Genomic DNA, 24,578 nt, shown 5'->3' with positions numbered 1-24,578 from the left:
TAGCCATTACTTAATAAATATTTAGAATTTTATCCTATTTCAAAGCCAGAATTACTAATTAGACTTAGCCCTCATGCTCTATCAAGTTTTAAGGTGATTGACGTGCTTTTAATAGCATGAAATATTTGCATGGCCTATACGCGTTGACTTCAGTGGGGGGGGTGAGCGGCTGGCTTGGGAATTACGTTATACCTTCACCACCAACGACAGAAATGGGAAAGACTACCCACGAACACTGAAGAGTAATGAATACATTCAATTATCACTTGGACAGATACTGCAACCCGTCCCGGGTTTGTACAGTATTCAATTAAAACAGGCATTACAAAAGCTATGGACACCGATATATAAAAACAATTCCCCTCGCATATTGAAATAAATCAAGTCAGTGAACATGCCACAAATACACTCGCATTTTTCACAAATCGCGTCTATTGAAGTTCAACCGGGTTACCATCTGACGGCCCCATTGTTTTCGCGAGCAGCGCCGCCGGGTGTGCCTGACTCCCATACTGCGCATGAGCGACCTCCTGCGCGATTCTCTTATCCATTTGCCCCAGCTGGTGATGCTCTTGCACCGCCGCGGCACTTGTATCTGCGGGTGCTGCTGCTCCCTGAGATTTTCGCCGGCGGAAGAACCAGAATGCTGCAATCGCACCCAGGACGAGAGGTATGCCCACGCCTAAACCCACGCCGAGCCCGACGCCGAGGTGTCTGGAGCTGGAGGATCCACTGCTGTTGTCTGAGGAACTGGTGGACGATGAAGAGGAAGTTGTTGCGTTGCTTGAGGTGGATGTAGAGGTGGAAGTGGCAGTGAAGCTGCTAGCGGTCGCTACGATGCTGACGGGGTCCATCGAGAAGACCTGTGTCGAGTCGGTGCAGTTGCACCCAGAGTATCCATAACAACACCATGTCGAGTTCTTGCAATAAGTGACGCCGTTTCCGCCATCTGTGTTGGAGAAGAAGCATGTTAGGTCAACAGAACTTTGGTATGGGAAAGAAGGAAGAGGAATTGGGTAGGTCTGTGTATTGTCACATACTATTGATATTCATACACTGCGTCGGACACGTCGTGACATTGCCATGGATCCAGTCAGGGTCACTGCAAGTTTCCTGCCAGTATGTCACATCGTCGCCGTCTTTTTTAACGCAGAGGCCGTTGCTTGAGCAGTACTCGCCCTCTTTGCAACATTGGGTGGGATCGCCGTCCTGCGAGCATGGGACTCGATTAAGGTCCGGCAGTTGATCTTCATTGTAGCATGAGGCCACCATTTTGAATTTTCGCCATCAAGAGAGTTCGAATTATGGTGGTTGCTGCGTTGACGCGAAAGGGGCGCTTAGGAGACGAGAAGAAAACATCGTCGGGGGGACGCAGGACCTCAGCGAGATAAAGGCACGGGCTGAGAGGCTGAGCGAAGCAGACCATAAGTGAGCCTAGTCAGGCAAGCCTCTAGCAGCGCGGATGACCAACCGTCTGACAAAAATATTGTTGTTAACGGAATGGTCGAACACAACCGCCGGAAAAAACGGATCAGAGGGTATCGAGCAAGGATGGAGATTCGTAGCCCTAATAGGCTATAGTTAATCTACAGTAAGCATAAGTGGGCCAAGTGCGCACAACTAACCTCTCTTAGACTACGGATAGTGATACCGATATATTAACCATTGTAATTGCTCCGCCTCCGACAGGCGAACATTTCTTTGCCACACCACAGCCGGGGTGCGAGGCAGAGGCGGTGGCAGTTTTAATTCCAATCTATTCTCTTGAGCCAGGTCCATCTTCCGTCTACCAATCAGATACCATATTAGATGGTGCATCGACACACAAGCTCCTGTGTAGGCCCAAATGGTGGTCGCGGGGTCTATCTAAATAAGCCGAAGATCCTGGTTCAAAGTTTCCCTGCCTCCATCTCCGTAAGCACGAACCCCAGCTTGCCTCCGTCGTTCAGTCGCAGTATCTATTTCGAATGCCTAGGGCTATGCTCGTTCACTACTCGATGGCGGCCTCGGTCTGGGTCAATAGATCTATAGTCGAGAGTACAGAGCCTCTGACTGAGTGGCAGTTGGATAGTGCAAAATACTCGGCTTTTGCCTGAGAAAGCTATCGAATCGGGGGCTTTAAAGCCAAATGGCCCCTTAAACACGCAGAACGAGAGAAAGCCAGAGAACAAGTCCAGGGATTTGGAGAAGAAGTTTGCAAATAATACCGATGCCCACAAGTCTGAAGGTATTTTCACTGCCACGGATGGCGTTACCGATAGCTCATCGGCCTTGACTCCCGATTGACTTGTGAGCGGATGAAGAGACCCAGACTCGTTGTCAGCGAAGCCAATGGGACTTGGTCCCATAATAGAATGCACAAATTTTGTTATAAACTCAATCATTGCACGGCGTTCAACGAATGGTTTAGTCGAGAGTTGTTATTTGTCCTTTCAATACCTAAGAGCTTAAATATGGCTTCCTCCCACCCTTTCAGACTAACTTACGCAGAGGTCGATGTTGACATTTGAAGTCACTGTATTGCTAAAGCTCCACCTCCATGATTAATTTGCAGCCGTACGCCAGAGCGTCCAATCCTCCTTGCCCACGCGGGATGCGAGGCCAATTCCACGAGCCTGGATAGTTGAGTAGATACATTGGCACCATTCAAACATTCTCAGGTCTCGGCAAGTGATGTACGCTTTGGATGCCTGGGAGACTGCAAATAGGGCCATATGCCCCACTGACATCTGTCTTTCTGGTCGCATGCAATAAACAACAGATCGACAGATTTCATCGGCAGAAAAATGCATACTTGTGGGATCAGAGTATCCATGCAGTAATTTCTCAGTTTGATAGATCAAACGGTGTCTTACTGTTGAAGCAATCCTGGAAAGAACATATAATTTGGCCGTGCACAAGTCTTTGAATTCATAGGGGTCAAGGCCAACGTCTTCCCCTGAAGATTCAGAATCTAGCATAGCCTGGCCTCTGCGGTGAGGCGATAAGGAGTCACTATGCAGACGCTCCCAGCCTGCTTGGACTCTTTGGATATCGAGAAGACGTTGTAATATTGATTGGAGAGTCGGTTCTTGTTCAGGGCTGTTGAGCCGGGAAGCACTGACCAGGTCTCTTCGTAGGGCGGCGCAGTACCCAATGATTTTAAAAAGCTCATCTAGAGGGCATTCCTCTTTCCCTAGAGTCAGACACTCCCAGTCTGTCTCTAATCCGTATTCTGTGTTAAGGGTGCAGTACGCCTGAATGAAGTTCAAGTTAGCAAAAGCTTTTCAACAATTTTAGTGAGAAGTTCATGTATTTACCACCGCCCACTTATGTCGCTTTAGCATGGCCAAAGTAAGGCTATTGGTATCGCTGAAGCTGTAACTTTTTAAAATAGCACTGGCGCCTTGTATGTGGGTAAACAAGCTTCGTGGCGCATCGTCACCATAATAAAGGGTCTTATCGATGAGAATTCTTAGTAACTTGTCGCGTTCCATGGCGTGGAAGCATACCTCATATGTATGGAATATGATTGATGCGTAAAGCATGTGGGGCCACGATCCAGACTTCCTTCGCAATGCTCGGTTCATTGCGTTAAGCGCACTGTTGTAGACTTCCAGGCCTTGACGAGCCAAGTTTTTGTCATTTGACTTGATGGCTAGGAAAGAAAAAGCTAGTGCGATTACGGATCGATCCAACAGTTCGGATTCTCCGGCTAGCGTAGGAAAATTAGCCATAAGAAAGAACAGACTATCGTCCTTGCCGTTTATGTTCGCGTTCGGGGCAAAGAAATTGTCCATGAAGGCTGAGAATAGCTGAGTGCGAACCTCGCCGCTCATGTCACAGAAGGATGGTAGAGAGAGAGGTTTTAGATACCAAACAAGCCGACGGACTGGTCGTTTCACCTCACCACTCCGCGTTACTTGAGAGCGCATTTCATGGTGGAGAAATTTCCGGTCCTTATCAAAGCCCAGGCAGAGGATTCCTCTTTTCAAGCATTTGGCGCATACTGGCTTCTGCGAGTCACACTGAATAAGGTGGTGAGTGTTTTCTCTGTGTGTAGCCCAATGCCGAGCGGTTGACTCACTTTTATTTTGCGTTTCCTGCAATTAACGCAGCCTGCGGATGAATAGGGAAGACCGACCATTGCATCAATACACTATCCGGTACCTTAGGGCGGGTTCGGGTTCAGACATAGAACTTCTGACTGAGTTCAACATCTGCATCTTCCTTGGGTGCGACGGAGAATTCAAACATACCTCTGTATGAGGTGAATTGCAAAGCATGATGTCGGGCGCATTCGCGGACTCTGAGGTTCGCCCCCATTCTTACATAAGGGGCTCGATGACATTGCCTGTGCAGTCAGGCTAATTATGCAATCTATACCGTCTCACCTGCAAGCGCGTAAGCCGCGCTACCTCCGACAGACTATTTGGTAACTTGGAGCGCACAGGGGACCTCGTGGTTCATTATATGTCAGTGTATCCATCCCGCCTGTGCATTTTCGCGCCAGTTGAAAGACCATAGATACATGTAGGTAAAAAATATGAAGGGTTAGCGCAATCAACATTGAATATCCCAGAGGTCGACAACACTTAAACTCCGAGATATTTTGCTTTTTGTATCAGAAAATCGCGGCTCTGGTCACAGCCCTGCCTGCGCCAACTGCGAGCTCCCCGAAACGACAGGATTTCCATCAATCCAGGCAGGCATATTTTATTGGGCATATTTTCTTGGGGGAATGTTTTGGCCAATCTTTTGATGAGCGCGGAAAAGGCAAACCAGGCCCAGCTCAAAACAAAGATAGGGCGAAGCCAGGCTCAATTATAGTTAAGTCCGAGGGGTGTCGAGGCCTCTATTTGTTGCAAGCCGAACACGTAGACCTCAGGGATGAGAAGGGAGCTACTGCAAATATGTTAAGGGGTGATGGTTTGTTATCCACTTATCGGCTTATCTATCACTACTATGTAACTAACCCCCAATCATTGTGGGTAAACCGATGCGCCTCATGCTTTTTGTTATCATATTTGTTCTACAATAACGTTATTCTCAGGGGATATATTCGCATCAACTTTGTGGTTCATGAATAATTGGCCCATATTCTACCTGTAGCCGTTCCCAATGCTCGTCGTTTAGAAATATGTCTCGGATGCACCCGTGAGACAGAGGCACTAAAGTGGTAATGCTGTGAAGCATGGACTTGTCAAAGATAGCCGGCCGAATCTGTTTTTTTGAGGGTTGCGATTTGGCCGTGAGAATCTAAAATACCCAGATATTCTTCGTTAATCAAGCCCTGCGGCACCTCCGCGAGTTATAAGTAGATACGACGGTTCCTTAAACACTATCTTGAATACAGGAAAAGGTGCCGGAGGGCTATTGATATTGAATAAAAAGATTACTGCTCATTAGTTCTTTTTTTTGGTGGGGCTCCTCATTAATTTACATATCTCTTGGTAGTCCCCGACTCCCCGCCATAAGCCTTGTCCACCGTGATATTCAGCATAAAAGTTCGATTCGATTCGGTTCGTGCGGAGCGGTATGCAGCACTACTACCGACAAAATAGGAACGAGCGCTCTACTTACAAAATCATCCTCATCATCAGGATTCTACAGGATCTAGGTAGATATTCTACCGGGATTGCCACCTCATGACCCAGCACTCACAGAATCTTTTCAAGGATTTCCCGCAGTTCATCCTCGACGAGCCCCGGGTTATCCTTTTGGACGAAATGCCCTGATCCCGGGGCTTGCAATGGACCCTTGCTCCGCTCTGGTTCGGTGATCTTGGCCAGTCCCTCATTGAATCGCTGCCAGTAAGGATTCATATATACACGAGTGAGAAGCGGGGACGCTCCTCCCATGCGCTCAAACTCGCCCTCGAATGCCTCAAACTCGTGACCAACGACGGTGACCCAAGGTCCCCGTCCGCCAGGGCCTTGGAGCTGGGGACCATCGCTGTCGGGTAGGAGTTGGATCAGGTTCTTTCGGCTGAGGCCTTCCTTGCTGCCATTGATCGGGTGGAAGACGTACTGCATATATGCCCGCGCCTCACGAATGGCATTGGCGGTCGCTCCGGCGGGAAGGGTACTTACATCGAAGTCCGGGGCATCCGGGTCCGGGTAGATGGACACGAAATCCGAGTTGGCCAGGACGCTGTCCAGCAGGACGAGTCCGCTCACGGTGCCCGTATACTCCTGTGCGTAGAGTCGCGCCAGCGCACCACCGATGGAATTACAGACGAACACAAGCTGGACGTCATCGATTTTACAGACACCCAACTTTTCCGAGGTGATCTGGAGGAGCAGTTGCCGAAGATCGCGGATTACGGCGACACAGTCGTGCCCGTGCATAGGGTCGGCGGCATCGGCATCCGCGGGATCGCGGTCAGTTGTTTGGCCCTGGCCATACCGATCGTAAGTCATCATAGCGGGGAGGCCCGTGACGGGAGGTCGGTCGTGCAAGCGGGCGATGACGCCCTCCCATGAGGTCTGGGGCAGCCCGAGTCCATTCACGAAGACAACGAGCACGGACTTCGTTGTGCCGACCGGTGGGTGGAAGCTGTAGCAGATCTTTGCGGAAGGCTTGGTAGCAAGGGCGATGAAGTCGTAGTTGGTCATGATTGTGGACTTGAGTAATAATGGAAGGCCAAAGAAAGTAGGTAGCCGTTGCTCAACATATATCGGGATGCGAATAAGGCGCTCTGAAAAGTGATACAGACCAGTGGCGATCACTGTAATGCCCAAGATCCTAGGTGCGATCAACAAGTCTATAAGTGTCCCCTATTAACGATTGTAAATTGATTATAGACTGATTAAAGATCGACTAATCGACCCTTAGTTATGTCTTCTATACAGACACCCCGAAAACTTTTGGAATATCCGACAAGTAGATCCGGTCGGACAGATTGTTCCTAAAGCCCGCCTTATCTCCGTAGACACTGAACGGTAAGTAGCTAGTCTATAAAAGGCTAGTTGTGCGAGATCCGATTTGCACTATAGAGACGCAGCTGCAATGGTACTGGCCGAAAAATTATGACCGATGCAGACAGACTCGGATAAAAGCCTAGTAAAGGTTCAGAAGAGCCCGTCCGACAGACTTCACTCGGCCATCCGGCGCGGCGACAAGCCACATCACCCCCCTGACGTGGCAAGCCGGACCTTTCTGTTAAGGTATTATAGTAAGATGATTCTCGCACAAAGTGACTATTAGCGGTAAAAGTGGGCTGACAGTTGAAGCAGAAGCGGAAATATATATATGAAACAAAATAGCCACACAATTGAGTAACCTGCGCAGTGCGAAAAACAACTTAACCCTAATTAATCCACAGTAAATATATTATTCTGGAATTATAAAAAAGCAAGAGAAACAACGTTGGTGAAAAAAGAATTGGACAAAAACGAAAGAAATGAGGTCCTACCGCGATTCGAACGCGGGTATCCAGAATCAAAATCTGGCATGATAACCTCTACATCATAGGACCGGTTGCTGAATTTCCCGCCCCAGTTTAGCCTTGATCACACAAAGACACTGCACGTCACCTTAATTTCTTGACCACTATGAAATAGCACATATATCTTCGGATTATTCTACCTGTAACTATATAACTATCTTGTTACACCCCCCCGATATTCAACCACTCCCACTCCCTCCCGATCCCCGTACCCGGAACAGGCTGTACAGACTGCCCCGCAAGCAGACGATACCAGTCCGGCTGCACATCCGACACAACCACCGGCTCGCCCTGCAGTCCCTGCGCGACGTAGCTTTTATACTCGGTGTATATCTCCTGGAACACGCTATGCACGGCCTCTGCATTCGGCCAGTACCCTGCTAGTAAATTAGCCGGCCGCAGTAAACGCGCAAGGTACTCGAGGGCGTGGATCGCGACCAGGAAAGTCTGGCTTGCGATCGCGGACTGGATCTCGTGTGAGAGTTGGATCCCGCATGCTGTTAGGGCGCTGATGGCTGTGAAGTGGCATTGGGGGAGGCTGGAGAGGGTGGTTAGGGTTTCGAAGGTGCGGATTATGGCGCGCGCGGCGGTGCTGCAGATGGTTTGGCTGGAGGGATTTGAGGAGAAGTTGCGGTGGAGGTGTAGGAGGAGGAGGTTGTAGTGCATTTGGAGGTGGGAGGGCCAGGGGTCTGTTTCTGACTCTTTTTCCTTTTCTTGATCTGGATCGTTGGATGTGTAGGGGGGTGGGACGTTGGATTGTAAGGCCCATTGGCAGAGACGGGTGTCGATGCTCTGGACGTCGATGATGTGTTGTCTTGCTGGTTCGTTGAGGGCGAGGATATCTAGGCCGATATAGGCGAGGTCGACCATGCGTGCTATAAAGTCGTGACGCAGGGCTGGGTCCAGCGGTGGCTGCCCCGGCGTGTCTGTCATGTCGTCCGGGGAGAGCGTAAGCTGGTCCATATCTTCAGCACGAACAGCGCAGGGCCGGCCGGTTTCGAGAGACGAGAACACCTCGCAGATGAAGGCTGACCACCAGCAGCGTCGATACTGCGCTGTTTCTTTTGGCGGGAGGGTTGGACTTTGCCTGTGCATGCCGAGGCCGCAGCCGATGCGCACTGCGATGCCACCCCAGTACCATGGGCCGCCTGCTATGGTGTCGCCGTCTCCGATGTGTCGTGTGAAGAGGACAGCTGCTTGCATGAGGAAGACGCGGTCTGTTTCGTGGCGCATGTGGAATAGCATGCTGGCTCGCCGAAAGAGGGTGGTTTTGACAGCGTGGCGGGCATTGGCGACTAGAGGATGCGAACAAGCATGAGCTCCAGCAATAAGCACCGCCTGGAATAAAAGTAAAGGCGGCGGGTTATCCTGGGATTTGTAGCTGGCCATGAACTCTGGCTTGGATATCACCGGATGAAACGGGTGGACGTGCTCAAAGTAGGCCGCAACGAGCGCATCGCGGACTTCCTGCGCTGGAAACGATGAGACATCGGCTGAAAGATCCTGCGTCGTCATGCCATTCCATACTTCCGGCCCTGGCTTCCACCTATTCTTAGGTCGAATGGGTGGATACGGGTAGTGAACTACCCTTGTGGTCTCGTCGCTGTGGATGCTGATATCCTCGACGGGGTTATCGATGCTGGGTATTGTGGATAGTGCTAGGTCGCGCCGTGATGCTCGATGCAGCTGGACCAGATGGACGAGATTGGACACGGCCGTGCCGACATATGCGATGCGCAGGTAGTTTAGGGAGTCGAATACTCCCCATGCAGCCGCGTTGATTCCGTGCTTGAAGAACCGCGAGAGACCTCTCCGCGCAAAGTCTTCTTTCTGGGATGAGTGATGAGAGACTAACGAGGGAGACGACGGTGACGTCGCTCCGTCAGGAATCTGTCGGTCTTTGTCGACATCGAACCCATCGAGATCCTCGTCTACATGGGTGACAACGTCCCTGCTTGTCTCCGGCTGAGCGGTCCGATGGCTATATCGCCGGGCATGGGTCGCTGGACGATTTGGCTTTGCCCATTGAGTGGTTGATCTAGAATGTCAGTATAGGACCGTTTATGATTGAGCTAGACATACCGGCACTCGAGCCCCGATCTATCGCAGACGGAGCACGTATTTCCAGGCTGTTCGTCGATATCGCAGCGGACTTTGCGGCGGCGACAGAGATCGCAGGCTTTTCGCTGCTGTCGCTTCCGACGCGTACTGGGGGGTTCATACGGTGAATCCATTGGGAGTAACAGTGTAGTGGAAGATGCAAGATGGAGCAAGAGATAAAGAGTTCGGCTCCGAAAGGCGGGTCTGTTGGAGTATCGGAAGTGATTGTTATTCGCTGCATGATACTTCATTACATTTCGTATGCTGTTGGTATGACTGCTGTTGGAGCCGACTGGAATGCAGAATTATAAATGGAAGTGTCTTGCATCAAGTGCAGAATTAAATTCCAGTTATTAATTATCATGACGCGCATTGAAACACTCGACCTCGTCAACACCACAACAGCCTACTATGCACCGGCAACAATAGCACCACAAAACTCCCAAGTAATTCATATCGCCGGCCAGCCAGGGAGTACAGCAAATGGCACAGTACCGGCAGACTACGAGTCCCAAATCCACCTGGCCCTCCTGAACCTTCGCAAGATCCTGATCGTTGCCGGGGCGTCTGTTAAGGACATCCTCAAACTCACAGTGTATATCGTGAACTATGATCCAAACCGACGTCTTCATACAAGACATATCCAGAGGTTTCTAGGTGGACATCGTCCAGCTATCACGCTTGTGCCGGTTCAGCAGCTGGCCGCTCCAGGATGGTTATTTGAGGTCGATGCTGTTGTCACTCGCCCAGTTCCTGCCCAGGTACCCCGTCTATTGACTGGCACAACCCGCCGAGAAGACGTCGATGTGATTATAGTCGGCGCTGGACTGGCCGGTCTCAGCGCTGCTTCGGAGCTCCAACGAGCGGGCTTGTCCTTCATTATCTTGGAAGCAAGAGACCGCGTTGGCGGCAAGACCTGGTCACAGGCTGTTCCTGGAGACGAGAATGCGATTGTTGACCTGGGAGCAGCGTGGATGAACGGCGTCAACCAGTCCAAGGTTTACAATCTGGCTAAGGAATTCGGGGCCGAGATTCTGGAGCAGAATACCACCGGCCTGTGCGTCTTGCAGGATGCAAGTGGTGATTGTTCCACCTTTACTTACGGTGACCTACCCAAGGTACGTCTGCAACGCTCGTAGAGGACCCGGCTAACATGGCAAAGTTCAATGCTGCAACTGCGCAAGACGTCGCCCGAATCCGCGACATGATCGAGGCAGATTGCCACACTCTGGACCCTGCCAGGCCCCAGAATACAGAGTGGGACTCAATGACTTTCGAAGCGTACCTGCGTTCTCGCGAAGCCAGTACAGAGAGTCTCGCAACAGCTACTGTTTGGACAAGAGCCATGCTGGGGCAGGATCCACGGGATATTTCGGCCCTGTATTTCCTCACGTACTGCAAGTCCGGCGGTGGGTTACTGCAGATGCGATCTGATCGAGAGGGTGGAGGGCAGCATCTGCGTATACGCCAGGGTATGCAAAGTATTGCTATAGGGATTGCGGAGTCTCTCCCTAAGGATAGTGTTCGACTATCCAGTCCCGTTAGCAGTATCTCACAGGAAGGATCTTCAGGTGTTGAAGTTGTCACGGCTGATCAAAAGACACTGCGAGCGCGAAAGGCAATAGTTACAGTTCCCAGTCCTGTTCTTAACACCATCTCTTTCTCGCCAAAGCTGCCGGCCCCAAAGCAGTTGTGGGCTGAGTCGTCAACATATGGCTACTACACTAAAGCTATGATGATCTTCCGCAGGCCATTCTGGGTTGAAAAGGGTTACTGCGGGCTTATCCAGTCATTCACCGGACCGGCATCAGTAATTCGCGATACAAGTAGTCTGCCTGACAAGAAATACGTGCTGACCTGCTTCATGTCCGGCGACCCAGGTCGTGCCTGGGCAGCCCTTCCAACCGGACAACGGGAAAGAGCGCTCGTGCATCAGATTGGGAAGCTGTTTGAAGCTGAGACTGAAGCAGCGAGTGGGTTTGTGGATATGGTTACCTACGAATGGGTGAATGATGCGTACTCCGGATGGGGATGTCCGTGTATTGCGCTGACGCCTGGCGTGCTTGATACTGTTGGTGGCGCTGTTAGAGAGCCAGCTGGGAATCTGCATTTCGCTGGAACGGAGACGGCAGTGAGGTGGAAGGGGTATATGGAGGGGGCAATTGAGAGTGGTGAGCGCGCTGGTGCTGAGGTTGTGAAGGGGTTGTCGAGTACTGCGCGGTTGTAGATATACTCTTTGCTTGAGTATAGTTGTGGATATAAACTCACTGGAACTATGTTCTTTACTAGAATCCCTTTTCACTGTTGAACAGATCCGCTACCTCCCTCGTCGCCTTCACAATCTCCACGCAGCCAGGCGAGTCCGAGTGACAGCAAATCGATATGGGAAAGTCCTTCACAGGTAGATCAACCTCCGTACCAGTAACAGCAACAACGCGACTCTCATACAGCTGCTTGCTAACATGCTTCCTAACATCCTCTGTCTTCCACGGCTTCTTCTTCCGATCCACAATCAACGTCCCATCCTCTCGATAATTAACATCCCCAAAGTACTCCGCCCAGAACTCCAGCCCGGCTTCTTGCGCTGTACTCTCCATATACGTCCCAGCAAGTCCAAACACCCGCATCCCCTTTGGAACGCCCGCCCAGACGGCCCGGGATACCTCAATGTCCCTGACCATCATCCCGTACAGGATCCCGTGCGGCTTGACGTGGTGCATCTCCACGCCCTCGCGGTCGAGGAATGCCTTGAGAGCCCCGACTTGGTATATAATATTTGCTGTGTGCTCTTCCGGGGTGAGCTTCATCTCGCGTCGACCGAAGCCTTGGACGTCGGGGAGGCCGGGGTGGGCGCCGATCTTGACGCCGTGGGCTTTGCAGAGTGCGACGGTTTCTGCCATGATGAGGGGGTCGCCGGCGCTGTTCAGTTAGTATAACACATACACCATTTTCGGACACAAAGTGAGGAATGCTTACTGGAAACCACAGGCGATGTTGGCGTGGTCGATCATGGGGAGGAGTTCTTTATCCGGACCGCAGATGTAGTTGCCATAGGCCTCTCCCATGTCTACGTTGATCAATGCTTTTCGTGCGGTTGGTGCCATTTCCGCAGTTGTGTTCTTGATAAGTAAATGAGGAGGTGTACTGTTGTTAAGTAGAATGTTTTATAGAATATTCAAAGAGTCAGCCTTTGTAGATACCTGGGCTATCTATCAAATACTCCAACGCCCTATCTCCTCACTTCCCCGCTCTGATACGGGATAGACCCTCGGAACCGACACGCTGGAGGCTGCAGATTGGTGAGATATCGTTGCAGTTGGAGTCAATCATGCATCCTCCCCCAGGATAAGGATTCAGATCCACTTGTCTGTCTTTGTCTGTGAAGTGATAGGGTGGATACTGGGTAGGCGTTGATAGCATCCTGCCTTATCATCGTGCGGCTAGTGAACCTAGAATGAATGGATCTCGTTTGGTTTGGACATGGAATGTCTTATATCTGTCTTTGTTCCCTGCTCGGGATGTTATATTTATTGCTTCTACCTGATTGAAAATGCCAGAGAACGTCTTCCAAAGCCCAGCCCCCCTGTCCCAGGCCGTGGGCTACGGCATCGTCGTCGGCGTTGGTGCAGTTTTTGCCATCGGGATGTCGCTCACGTCCTGGTTACTGAGTACCTATATGAATGAAATTCAAGACTCGGAGATGTTCATGACTGCTAAACACTCCGTCAAGGCAGGCTTGACTGCCTCTGCGGTAGTTTCGTCCTGGACAATTGCGACCACGCTCCTCACCAGCACGACCTACGGCTATCGGTATGGAGTGTCCGGTCCGTTCTGGTACGCTGCTGCTGCGTCGGTTCAGATTCTGCTTTTTTCTGTTGCTGCTGTCGAGCTTAAACGCAAGGCGCCCAATGCGCAGACTTATCTCCAAGTCGTCAAAGTGCGGTATGGTAGTGCGGTTCATCTTCTTTTTACGACGTACTCTGGTGTGTACCAAATCATAACGACGGTGAATCTCCTTGTCGGGGGTTCGGCGGTCTTTGCGTCTATGACTGGTGTGAGTCGGGATGCGATTTGTTATCTGCTGCCTATCGGCGTGGTTATTTATACCTTAATGGGCGGGATCAAGGCTACTTTTATCACGGACTGGGTGAGCATCCACATTCAAGGACCTGAATTTTACTGATGATCCAAGGTCCACACCGTCATCATCTATGTCATTATGCTCATCGCGCTGTTCGTCTTCTACACGACCTCCGAGCAAACCGGCTCACCAGCTCGAGTATGGGAGCTCCTAACAGAAGCCGCAGCACTCCATCCAGTTGCAGGAAACGCAGACGGACAATATCTCACAATGAGATCGCAGGAAGGCGGATACATCGGGCTGGTATTCATTGGGGCAGGATTCGCCGCCTGTGTTGACAGCCAGCTATTCCAGAAGGCGATTGCCGCAGACCCGCGCACGACATCCGTGGGCTATATCGTCGGTGGTTTGTCGTGGTTCACTATCCCATTTGTACTGGCCAGCACGTACGGCCTCGCCGCTGCAGCCATGGAACATCTTCCCAGCTGGCCAACGTTTCCCAACCGAATGAACGAGTATGAAGTAGCCTCAGGTCTCGCGATGCCATATGCTGCTGTATCGCTCATGGGCAATGGTGGTGCAGTTGCTGTGCTACTTATGGTCTTCATGGCCGTTACAAGCGCCATGTCTTCTGAAACAGTTGCCACAACGGCACTGGTGACCTATAATGTCTACCAGGCGTACATCAAACCAAAGGCTTCTGGTAAACAGCTCCTCTACTTTTCCCACTTCATCACAGTTGGATTTGCTATCTTCTGCTCGTCCATCGCAGTCGCATTTAACCACGGCGGATTCAGCGTCGACTTCCTCATAACCGCCATCGGGATCTTCGTCGACAGTGCTATCGTTCCCATGGCATGCACTATCATGTGGAAGAGGCAGTCCGCCCTGGCGGCGTTTATTGTCCCCCCATTGTGCTCTACCTTCGGCCTGATTGCCTGGTTCTGCACTGCCTATACCCACCATGGAGTCGTCAGTATCGAGACGCTTAGCTCGAATCTCCCTCTTGTGGCTGGGAATATGGTCTCGCTCTGTTCGCCGCTGATACTCACCCCGCTAGCTACATTGCTCAAACCTGATAATTTCGACTGGCGAATCCTGAATGAGCAAATCCACCGCGGCGACGACGAGCACGTCACAGTATCCGGTAATAGCCCCGAAGACGCAGCCGTACTCGCTGAACAAGAGCAAAGAAGGGAAGAAGAGAATGAAAAGTCCCTCCTTACAGCGCGGAATCGCTCGCTCTTCCTTGGGCTGTTTCTGACCATCTCGCTGGTGATTCTGTGGCCAATCCCGATGTATGCGTCGAGTTATGTATTCACTGTTCCGTTCTTCACGGGGTGGGTTGCTTTCTTGTTTATCTGGGCGTTTCTGGCGGCGGGTGTTATTTTGGTTTTGCCCATCTGGGAGGGTCTTACGGAGATCGAGATGGTTCTGAATAGAATCCTAGGGAGGAAGGTCAAGGAGAGGAGTAGACAGACTATACTGGTTCCCAGAGAATGTTTGGAGGGTGAGCAGGCCGTCTTTGAGAATCAGGGAAAAGACTCACAGGAAAAGAGTAAGGTTTGATCTGGCATATTAGACCTATGCATTCATTTCAAAACTAAATATCTCCCTCCGCTCCAATTAAACAACTGCCCAGAAACGACGCCTCGGAAGGCGCAATGAACGAAACTAGATACGGAAACAGAGGGAAGCAGGATAGGATAAATCAAAGCACTGGGGACGTTCATAACAACGCGCAGGTGGATGCTTATGTACATTTACCATGGCTGCGCGCCTTCCCTAAACTGGTAGACCGAGTGCGACAGGACGCCTTGACCTCTATATTGCTTTTTACTCTGATGCCAACCGCATGACCTCCTTCCATATGCACGGTTGCGCGGGCTGGTGCGGGCTATTCTCTGCCAGGGCGTATTTAAAAGGAAGTATGCATCTTCTATGTAGTGTGACACTGTGGGCCAGTTTGTTGACTGCACATGGCTGTGTCAAAGCGGGGCCCACCCACATGTTCTGCAGAATTACGTAGGAAAGAAGGACACTGCTAGTAATATTGAGTGATGGGAGGGTATGTACAGCCCATGCATGAACCCAGCCCTTAGGACTTGCGTCCCATGCCAAATTGAAGAAAACTGAGCAGCAAGCTGGCTACCCACAGATATCTAGTACGATAGAGGAAGACCTGCTTTCGTGTGCTTCTACTCTCGCATTTCACACACTGCGAAAACCGGGTTACAGCGCCGTGAACTTAGGTCCAGCCAAACACGGTTGGATTCTGTGTGCAATTATCAGGAGTTGAACCGGAACAGTTCCAAAACTTCAATAAGCTCACCATGAACAGCTCAAGCTTCTGAACCAGATACGCCCCATTCTTTTCAGCAAGGGCCCAATTTGCTGCCGTGTACGAGGAACGCGCCCCATCCTTTGTAGGGAACGTGAAGCTGTTGATAACAACGACATCCAGCGGCGAGGAGGGCGAAACATAGACACGAAGCGGCTTATGTGTGATACCTGGGAATGCCTCCCAGAATCCGATTCGTTGGGTGTATATTTCTTCTTATGTTAGTCATTGTCTTAAGTAGTCTGGACGGAGCTCAATTACCTTGACGGCCTTTGAATGACTGTCCTGGGGTTATAAACACTGCGTCTTCGGTACACATCTCACTCATCTCCTTCGCTGCTTCAGGTGTTTCGGCGTCTAGCAGGGTGTAGAACCTCTCTATCACCTGCACTGCGTCGGGAGAGCCAGCACCGGCCCATATATTTCCATTGGTGGTTGACATGGTCGAGCGGTATTCTCGGGATACGGACTGATAATGGGAAATCACCAGGCGGTAGACGGAGAACTGGGGATTATGGGAAGAATTTATACTAGGGGAACAAAGGGTTACACAGCAGCAAATGAATTCCCAAGAATGTGACTGCGGATCGGCGAATGTGGCTTACGTGCTGGGCCCTGCTCTTTGTTTGACCAGATCTGGTGGCTGCGCTGCGTCCAGTCAGAGCGTGCTTGTTGATCCTCCAGCTGCGCTATGATGTCTTCTCACACGCCCTGACAAATTGTAAGTCGGATGTTGGCTCTCTTGAATCGGTGGTCAGATCTCAAGCTGTGGAACCGGGGGACAGCCTCCGCGCGCTATTCAATAGCTTCATGCTCGTGGTCCACAAGAAACAATTGGGGGCCATTTATTTAGTTGTTTCCATCGGCTCCCACTGGCCACTCTAAACAGTTGGGGAAAGCGATTGGACCTAGTCACTTCTTCCTGCACGAGGAGAAGCGTGGCTGGCTGACATGCATGAGATGCAAGCAGTTGTCCCAGATGAGAATCAATCAGGCTCACTGAGCAGAGGAGAGCTTACTGATTATTCGCTAGGTGGAAATATGGAGTTTCGAGATGAGATGTAAATATTTTCCTCGTCCTCCAGCACCACGATGTCTGATCCAGTCAAAGTGTGCCTCATTAGCAACGTCCCATTAGGGAAAGCATGCTGACATTGCCCGAATATACTGATTGTTACCACATTCCCTAAATCACCAGTTCCCCAGCGTTATGCTCTTGATGTTCTGATACTCTGCCAGCCCCAGAGCGCTCCCCTCTACACCATAGCCACTTTCCTTGACTCCTCCAAAAGGCGCTTCAGCAGCACTGATCTTGCCAGTATTCACTCCAACCATGCCAACCTGCAGCTTCTGAGCAACACGCATGACCCTGCCCACGTCCCTCGAAAAGAAATACCCCGCAAGGCCAAACTCGGTGTTGTTGGCCAGCTGAACTGCCTCATCCTCGCTGCCAAACTCAATGATGGGAGCAAGTGGCCCGAAAGTCTCTTCCCTGCTCACTACCATATCTGGGCGGACGCCGGAGACCACAGTGGGCTGGAAGAGGAATCCAGAAGCAAGAACGGCATTCCCGCCAACTTCGACCTTTGCTCCTTTGGAGACTGCATCTGATATATGCTCCGCGACCTTTTCAACGGCGGCTTTATTCACAAGTGGTCCTTGCGTAGTGGATAGGTCCAGACCAGGACCCGGCTTGAGGGCTGCGACTCGTTCAATGAGTTTGGCCGTGAACTTCTCTGCGATGCCCTTCTGGACATATAATCGGTTGGCACTACCGAGATATCAGCACACCTTCTACTGAGAATGGCCAGAATACATACCAAACACACGTCTGCCCCGAGCACCGGAACTTGCAGAACATGGCCCCCTCGACCGCAAGATCCACGTCCGCGTCATCAAAAACAATAAACGGCGCATTCCCACCAAGTTCAAGACTCACGCGCTTCAATGTGCCCGATGCAAGTTTCGCCAACATCTTGCCTACCCCCGTCGACCCCGTGAAACTAATCTTGCGAACGAGCGGATTCGTCGCGAGTTCCGTGGCCGCCTGTCGGTTCTTGGTCGGACAGACCTGAATAAGCGCCGGAGGAATCCCGGCCTGTACTGCTAATTTGGTCAACGCGAGGCAGGTGTATGGTGTTTCACTCGGGGGTTTGATGACGACCGAGCACCCGGCTGCGAGTGCTGGTCCGACTTTGCGTGTTATCATGGCGGCAGGGAAGTTCCACGGTGTGATGATTCCGCATACGCCGATAGGTTCGCGGAGGGTCATTAGGGTCGTTCGAGGGGTGGAAGAAGGGATTGTCATCCCGTAGGCCCGGGTGGCTTCTTCGGCGAACCAGGAGATGAAACTCGCGGCGTATGAGACTTCGCCTGCGGCTTCGGCGTATGTCTTGCCGTTTTCGAGACATAGGATTGTGGCAACTTTTATGAAGGCATGTTAGCTGATAAGTATCGGTGTTGATTAAATTAGGAATGGCTTACGGTCTTCCTTGTTTGATAGAATCAAGTCACACCATTTCCGAAGGAGAGCCCCGCGAGCGGCACCTGTAGTTGTGGAGAAGGTGTCTTGAATATCGTGGGCGCTTTGTATGGCACGTTGGAAATCCTGAAGGTCGCAGTCACTGACTTGGCCCAGGACTGTGCCTGTTGAGGGTTCTAAACGGTATGAGCAAGACTAATACAGGGTATATATGGAAGCTGGAACCAACCGTAGACATTGAATTTCTGACTTTTGCTGACCCATTTTCCGTCGATGAAGGCATCGGTTATGAAGAGTGAGCGATCGTTGAGCTAGATATTAACAGATGTTAGCTTATTGTACACCTATTGAAGGTCGCGAAGACAGCCTACCTTTGCGAGAGCAGCTTCGTGGTAAGTGGATCCCATATTGGTAAGTTGTGAGAGTACAAGACGGAGTATAGACGTTAAGGATACAGGTCGAATCTCTGGAATTGTTATACCATTATAATTGCGCCCAAATTCCGATCTATACCTACGGCCTTGTCGCGTTGCCCTAGCTCGGCGTCGCAATATGAATTCCGCGGAGCCGGAGAGAATCCCGACCTGGCCCCGAGGGGGCCGACAACGGTCTACAGCTCCTTCGGAGATGCGGTAATTGTTTCAATTGGCTCGGAAATGGTTTCGAATACATCGATATGGATATCTCTAGTTGGATGTGCGATGGGTTGATCCGGCTGCAAGATGTCCGCAGGACTCAACCGGAGCGTGGATGAAGAATTCCCCTCTGCTCGGATTCACGTTAGAGTGCTGTCTATTTCGATAGAACGTAAAAGATTAATTCTGGGCTTTACTTGGTCGTTGCATTCTTTCTAGGCCAGGAGGCCAGTCGTAACTCGCGCCTTGGTACGCCGGGTTAGACTAGGAATCACATTAAAGTACTAGAAGATTTGAAAGACATTGTTCATTATAGAGGACAGTGGACTGAGAGTAAATAGCAGGATAGACATTTGCAATTTCCTATCACTAATTACGATACATGACACCGATATAAAAAGCCACATAGGACGAACAACCAAAACAGTTTTTCAATGATAAAGTCAACAAAGAGTATAATGGTCTAAGCTCGCACAAATCGAGCAGTCCACGATTCAAATGTACCTGCCACAGCCTGCACAAGGCTACGAGCCGTCTCAACGAACGAAGACCGAGCAGCGAAGGCTAGAATTGCCATACCCAAGACAGCCTGAGATAGCGGTGAAAGCGTCCTGACCAGCCGGTGAAGACGATAGAACGGCCATAGGAAGCTACCGCCGACCATATTGAAAGCAGTCCACTCGGGGAAGTAAGTGCGGAACCAATATGACCGCGCAAAACCGGGCCATGAGGCTGCGTTGCGCCCGTATTTGCCAATGTACCAGTTGGAGCAATCGCCTGCAAAGACTGTGCGTGTGAGTTGCGCGTGGATTGCATTGGTCTCGCGGTCTTCTGCGGCTTGTTTAACCTCTATGATATTGGCGCGGCGGTCGATTAGGGGCTTGAACAGGGACTCCACCGCGTAGGCGACTTGGGTCTCGCAAGCAAACAGCGCAGAGTTGTTGGCGGGGAATGTGTTTGGTCCGAATATGATGGCGAGGTTGGGGAAGTTATGCACGTAAGTTCCGAGATAGGCCTGCGCACCGCGGCACTCGTCCCATTGCTTTTGCAGGTATTCGCCGTTGGCTCCCTTGATTTGCATGGGAGTAAGGAACTGGGAGACTTGGAAGCCGGTGGCCAGGACAATAAGGTCAAAGTCGTCCTTGATTCCAGAGCTGCTGATAATGCCCGTCTCGGTCATCTCTTGGATGCCCTCCGGTAGGAGTTCCACGTTTGACCGGTTCAGGGACTCGAGATAATCAGGGTCAAAGATACGGCGTTTGCAGCCAAGCGGGAAGGTAGGAATGATGTGCTTCCAGTATTTCTTGGGTGCGATTGACTGAATGTACCGTTTGGATTCTTCCTCCACAGCATGCCGTGCCTTCTGGCCTTTGGGCGAGGGGAAGTAAGTGGTTGTTTCCTCGTCCGCGGCGAGGAAGATACTCAGACGAAGCAAACGCTGTTTAAGAGGCATCCACCTGAAGAGGAACTTCTCAAACTCAGTATAGACATGGTTAGGGCGGGCGTGGAACCACTGGCCGCTGCGTGCATATTGCTTGACAAACCCTGCGTCTTTCGCAATGGCAGGGACTACCTGGGCGGCACTGCATCCATTACCAATGACTGCCACTCGTTTCCCCTTGTATGAGACAGAATGATCCCAGCGAGCTGTGTGGAACATGGGCCCTTGGAAGTTTTCCATACCAGGGAATCGTACGTCGCGGGGGAATGAAATAGCCCCGACGGCCGACACGAAGACGGACGCGAATCGCACGAATTCCATACCGGTATCGACGTCTTTCAGGTGAACCTCCCATTTGCTCTTGTCGGTGTGCCATCTGGCGCCGAGGCATTCAACTGAGGTGTGCACATGGCGGCGTAGGTCGAACTTGTCTACCGTGTCGTCCATATCTAGGCGTTATCTGTTAGTAAACATGGCAGACCTTTAGTGGTATATGGTGTTCCACTAACACTGCAATATTTCAGGCTGTTCGCATAGTTCCTTGGACCAGTTTGGATTGAGGTTGAAACTGAAGGAGTAGAGGTGGGAGGGCAAATCGCATCCACTAGAGGTACAGGACGTTAGTTGAATTCACAAAGGCTTCGACTCTACATACCATCCAGGATAGCTGTTTGTTCTCCAGGTACCACCGATACCATCCAGCTTCTCGTATATGCTGAAGTCCTCGAACTTCAAGTCATGCTTCAACCGGTATGCCATAGCAATGCCGGCAGGGCCAGCACCGATGATGATCGCATTGAGCTCCTTAGCGTAGGCAGACATTGTGAATAGATTACAGCAGCAAGAAGAAACAGTTGCGAGGGAGAATGTCCATGGACAAAATATCGATCCTGCGAGGTCCCTGAAGAAGAAGCCCTAGGAAGAGCAACCGGGTTTTGGGTTCCGCCAATTCCAACGCAGCGCTTAGCGGCATAACTCCATAGATCGGCCCGGATACCCTGGCATATTCCCGTATAACATGCTGGAATTGACGCCGGTGAGCTCGGATATGGCGTTGTGGAAACCATCCCCCGGCTGGACCGTGCAGCAGTCAGTATACACAGACCCGGGATCATTTCCGGATCGGATGAGTTCCTTACACCGAACAGCCACCGAATGCCGAAGTGCTGTCATTCAGGAATCCGGGGGCTACGGAGTTGATCCAGTGTGGTCCATAGCGTGCAAGAGGAATACCCACTGGCCCGCATGTGTCATACTACAAACCAAAGCCAGATAACCGGCAATGCAATTGGGAATTTGACACTTTCGCGATGCATACGCCATTAAGTAAGGTAGCCAGGCAGTATCGCATTTTGACCAATGATTGAGAGCAGGAATGACCGGGCTATGGTGCAAAACAGTTCTTTCCCTAAACGTCCACTGCTAGAGATGGCAGGAGAGACTGTACGAGCTAGAAGGAAAGTGCAACCCGCAGGTTGATATACATGGCAGGTACCAACAAGGACGACATAGTGGACTTTATAGAATTCAGAACTGTACCATATAAAAAGTACTAAACACAGAAACGCCAGTCAAAGCTGTCTCCATCCCGCCATTCTAGCATTCCCACCTCCCAGTTCACCCAGATACTTACGGACTTTCTTTTCAATTCCCTTTGCATCCAGCCCAAACCGGTCATAGTTGCTAGGGTTGGAAGCCGAGTAGCCAAAGCCAGTCATCCCAATGCTAGCTGTGGTATACCGCGCCCATGTAGTTGCAACGTACTCCTCGACACTGACCACCGGTGTGCCATCTAGCGGAAAAACACTGGCCTGATACTTTCTGTCCTGCTGGTCGAAGTGCTCAAAGCTAGGCGCACTCACCACCCGAGTAGTAATTCCTGAGGCAGTAAGAGACTCAGCAGCTGCAACAGCGTAGTGGAGATTCGTTCCACAGCTGGCTAGTGTAAGCTTTGCATTTTCTCCCTCTATAACCACATATGCGCCCTTTGCGATCTTGAACCGATCTGTTCTCGGGACGGGCCCGACGGGGTCCCTACCCAGGGAGAGCATCGTTGGTCCAGTGCGCTTGGATAGGGCGAGGATCCAGGCGCCGATGGTCTCTTCCGCGTCGCAGGGGCGGATATATGTTAGATTGGGCATTGCGCGGTAGAGCGAGTCGACTTCGACGGGCTGGTGTGTTTGGCCGTTCTGACCTTCGGCGAAGGAGTCGTGGGTTGCGCAGTGGATGACTGGGAGATGGCTGAGTGCGCCCATTCGGACGCCAGGGGCGGCCTACAAGATTGCATATGTTAGAAAAACGATAGAGAAATAAGACATGGAGACAACGCACGTAAAGATAGAACATCAGGAATGTCGCTGTCAACGGGAGGAATGTTCCTGGATTGTACGCTGCCAGCCCATTTGCCACAGCAGCCATTGCGTGCTCTCGAATACCATTCCGTATGTAGCGACCGGTATATCCAACAGAAGGGTGGAATACGTCTGCGTCGGCATAAGGGACTTTGTTGGAGTTGACAAGGTCTGCACCGCCGCCGCACAGGGCGGGATACTGGGCCCAAAGCTTCTCAATCACAACGCCATTGACCTCTCGGGTCGCCATTCCTTTGAATTGAGTTGTGTCTAGCTCATTGAGAGTCTGGAGCCATTGGGTTCCATAAGCACCACTGCGACGAGTGTTGAGCTCCTGTAGTAACTCTCGGTGTTGATTCCCGTAGGCGTCCACCAAAGCATCCCAGTCTTTCTCTAGTTTCTCACCTTGGGCTTTCCTCTCCCTGAAATATGCCAATTGCTGGGGGGGAATCTCATGCGTTACAGCAGGATCCTGACCGGCAAGGCGTTTTGAAATCTCAATGCTGGCTTTGTCAATTGCGCCATGGTGTGCTTTATACGTGCCAGCCACTTCCGTCCCAAGGCCAATTACTGTGTGGATATTGACGAAGGTGGGCTTTTTGGTCAAGGTCTTTGCATATTTCAGCGAGGTCACGATCTTTTGAACATCGTAGGAGCCGTCGTCAACTTCCAGGACATGCCATCCACTCGCGCGCATCTTTGCGTTGACATCCTCAGTGTTGATCCAGTCGAGGGGACCATCGCACGTAACTTGATTATTGTCGTAGATCAAGACCAGGTTGTCCAGTCCCAGATTACCAGCCAAAGATATAGCCTCGAGAGCAACACCCTCCATGAGACATCCGTCGCCAGTCATGCAATAAATCCGAGACTGAAGCAGATCAAAGCCTGGTCGGTTGAACTTTGCCTGCATGTTCTTGGACGCAATGGCAAGACCAACCGCGTTGGCAATGCCCTGGCCTAGCGGGCCAGTTGTAACTTCGACCCCTGGGACCTCGATCTCGGGATGGGCGTGGCAGATAGTCTTGTACCCGTTTGTTTTTGCACTGCCGTATCCCTTTATTTCATCCATAGTCCAGTTGTCGAACCCGGTTAGATGGTTCAGGGCGTATAGAAACATGGCAGTGTGCCCTAGAAAGTCAGCCTCAACACTGGTCCAATGTTTTGACTCTTACAGCAAATACATACCATTCGAAAGCACAAAGCGATCGCGGTCAAACCACTCTGGGTTCGAGGGGTTGTATCGCATCACATACTTGTAAAGAGCAACGCCGATGGCAGCCATTCCAATTGCAGAACCGCCATGACCACCGCCGTTCTGGTTGCAGATGTCGAAAATGAAATTGCGTAGAGCCAGGACGGCGAGGTCGTCTTCACCTAGCCTGCCGTTTGGCTTGCTTGGTCCGTTAGCCAACGTTTGCTGGGTCTTGGGATCGATGACTGTCATGGTGAATCGTTATTGCGACGAAATTCTGGAAACAAGGTCTTCAGTAGTTGGCCAGAGTGTTAACCATTTGAAATGCCTTGTATGTAGTCGGGCTCTGAATCGCTATTCACGGTTATTCGTGTTTTTGACCGAACACTTGCCACCGGGATTTGGCCGAATGTCTACCACCCCGGTAGGAACACCCGATGGCAGCAGCGCAAGTTGGACCAAGAATTCCGAGTCTGGACCGGTTGTAATTCCGGCATACACATCCAACGCGGGTGCCTCCAAA

General features: G+C 51.2%; 11 protein-coding genes and 1 non-coding gene across 12 annotated transcripts; 2 read left to right on the top strand and 10 right to left on the bottom strand.

The window, feature by feature from the left end:
• Positions 1-431: 431 nt before the first annotated feature.
• APUU_30086S (uncharacterized protein) lies at positions 432-1,272 on the bottom strand (the record flags this gene model as incomplete). The annotated part of the gene is made up of 2 exons (XM_041701139.1): positions 432-949; positions 1,041-1,272. The coding sequence occupies 2 exons, from the start codon at positions 1,270-1,272 to the stop codon at positions 432-434; spliced, it is 750 nt and encodes a 249-aa protein (XP_041554055.1).
• Positions 1,273-2,543: 1,271 nt separating this feature from the next.
• On the bottom strand, positions 2,544-4,126 carry APUU_30085S (Zn(II)2Cys6 transcription factor domain-containing protein; the record flags this gene model as incomplete). The annotated part of the gene is made up of 4 exons (XM_041701138.1): positions 2,544-3,236; positions 3,300-3,437; positions 3,492-4,007; positions 4,067-4,126. 4 exons carry the CDS (start codon positions 4,124-4,126, stop codon positions 2,544-2,546), a joined length of 1,407 nt encoding a protein of 468 aa, XP_041554054.1.
• Positions 4,127-5,639: 1,513 nt separating this feature from the next.
• Positions 5,640-6,596, bottom strand: APUU_30084S (alpha/beta fold hydrolase; the record flags this gene model as incomplete). The annotated part of the gene is made up of 1 exon (XM_041701137.1): positions 5,640-6,596. The coding sequence occupies one exon, from the start codon at positions 6,594-6,596 to the stop codon at positions 5,640-5,642; it is 957 nt and encodes a 318-aa protein (XP_041554053.1).
• A 791-nt stretch (positions 6,597-7,387) lies between these two features.
• On the bottom strand, positions 7,388-7,459 carry APUU_t30001S. The gene has a single exon. It is a non-coding gene; the product is annotated as a tRNA-Gln (tRNA).
• Positions 7,460-7,591: 132 nt separating this feature from the next.
• APUU_30083S (uncharacterized protein) lies at positions 7,592-9,663 on the bottom strand (the record flags this gene model as incomplete). The annotated part of the gene is made up of 2 exons (XM_041701136.1): positions 7,592-9,467; positions 9,512-9,663. The coding sequence occupies 2 exons, from the start codon at positions 9,661-9,663 to the stop codon at positions 7,592-7,594; spliced, it is 2,028 nt and encodes a 675-aa protein (XP_041554052.1).
• A 228-nt stretch (positions 9,664-9,891) lies between these two features.
• Positions 9,892-11,756, top strand: APUU_30082A (uncharacterized protein; the record flags this gene model as incomplete). Its single annotated transcript, XM_041701135.1, has 2 exons — positions 9,892-10,647; positions 10,692-11,756. 2 exons carry the CDS (start codon positions 9,892-9,894, stop codon positions 11,754-11,756), a joined length of 1,821 nt encoding a protein of 606 aa, XP_041554051.1.
• A 58-nt stretch (positions 11,757-11,814) lies between these two features.
• On the bottom strand, positions 11,815-12,633 carry APUU_30081S (uncharacterized protein; the record flags this gene model as incomplete). Its single annotated transcript, XM_041701134.1, has 2 exons — positions 11,815-12,448; positions 12,506-12,633. 2 exons carry the CDS (start codon positions 12,631-12,633, stop codon positions 11,815-11,817), a joined length of 762 nt encoding a protein of 253 aa, XP_041554050.1.
• A 446-nt stretch (positions 12,634-13,079) lies between these two features.
• APUU_30080A (sodium:solute symporter family protein) lies at positions 13,080-15,179 on the top strand (the record flags this gene model as incomplete). Its single annotated transcript, XM_041701133.1, has 2 exons — positions 13,080-13,676; positions 13,722-15,179. The coding sequence occupies 2 exons, from the start codon at positions 13,080-13,082 to the stop codon at positions 15,177-15,179; spliced, it is 2,055 nt and encodes a 684-aa protein (XP_041554049.1).
• Positions 15,180-15,858: 679 nt separating this feature from the next.
• On the bottom strand, positions 15,859-16,393 carry APUU_30079S (nuclear transport factor 2 family protein; the record flags this gene model as incomplete). The annotated part of the gene is made up of 3 exons (XM_041701132.1): positions 15,859-15,885; positions 15,943-16,163; positions 16,213-16,393. 3 exons carry the CDS (start codon positions 16,391-16,393, stop codon positions 15,859-15,861), a joined length of 429 nt encoding a protein of 142 aa, XP_041554048.1.
• Positions 16,394-17,142: 749 nt separating this feature from the next.
• APUU_30078S (NAD-dependent succinate-semialdehyde dehydrogenase) lies at positions 17,143-18,840 on the bottom strand (the record flags this gene model as incomplete). The annotated part of the gene is made up of 5 exons (XM_041701131.1): positions 17,143-17,722; positions 17,772-18,375; positions 18,436-18,609; positions 18,663-18,744; positions 18,805-18,840. The coding sequence occupies 5 exons, from the start codon at positions 18,838-18,840 to the stop codon at positions 17,143-17,145; spliced, it is 1,476 nt and encodes a 491-aa protein (XP_041554047.1).
• Positions 18,841-19,531: 691 nt separating this feature from the next.
• Positions 19,532-21,331, bottom strand: APUU_30077S (flavin-containing monooxygenase; the record flags this gene model as incomplete). Its single annotated transcript, XM_041701130.1, has 3 exons — positions 19,532-20,958; positions 21,019-21,113; positions 21,165-21,331. 3 exons carry the CDS (start codon positions 21,329-21,331, stop codon positions 19,532-19,534), a joined length of 1,689 nt encoding a protein of 562 aa, XP_041554046.1.
• Positions 21,332-22,080: 749 nt separating this feature from the next.
• APUU_30076S (uncharacterized protein) lies at positions 22,081-24,307 on the bottom strand (the record flags this gene model as incomplete). The annotated part of the gene is made up of 3 exons (XM_041701128.1): positions 22,081-22,782; positions 22,841-23,991; positions 24,049-24,307. The coding sequence occupies 3 exons, from the start codon at positions 24,305-24,307 to the stop codon at positions 22,081-22,083; spliced, it is 2,112 nt and encodes a 703-aa protein (XP_041554045.1).
• Positions 24,308-24,578: the final 271 nt, after the last annotated feature.

This window comes from Aspergillus puulaauensis, chromosome 3, assembly GCF_016861865.1.
Source record: "Aspergillus puulaauensis MK2 DNA, chromosome 3, nearly complete sequence".
NCBI classification, from domain to species: Eukaryota; Fungi; Ascomycota; class Eurotiomycetes; order Eurotiales; family Aspergillaceae; genus Aspergillus; species Aspergillus puulaauensis.
Note: the sequence above shows the minus strand (reverse complement) of the source record. Positions and strands in the feature narration are given on the sequence as shown.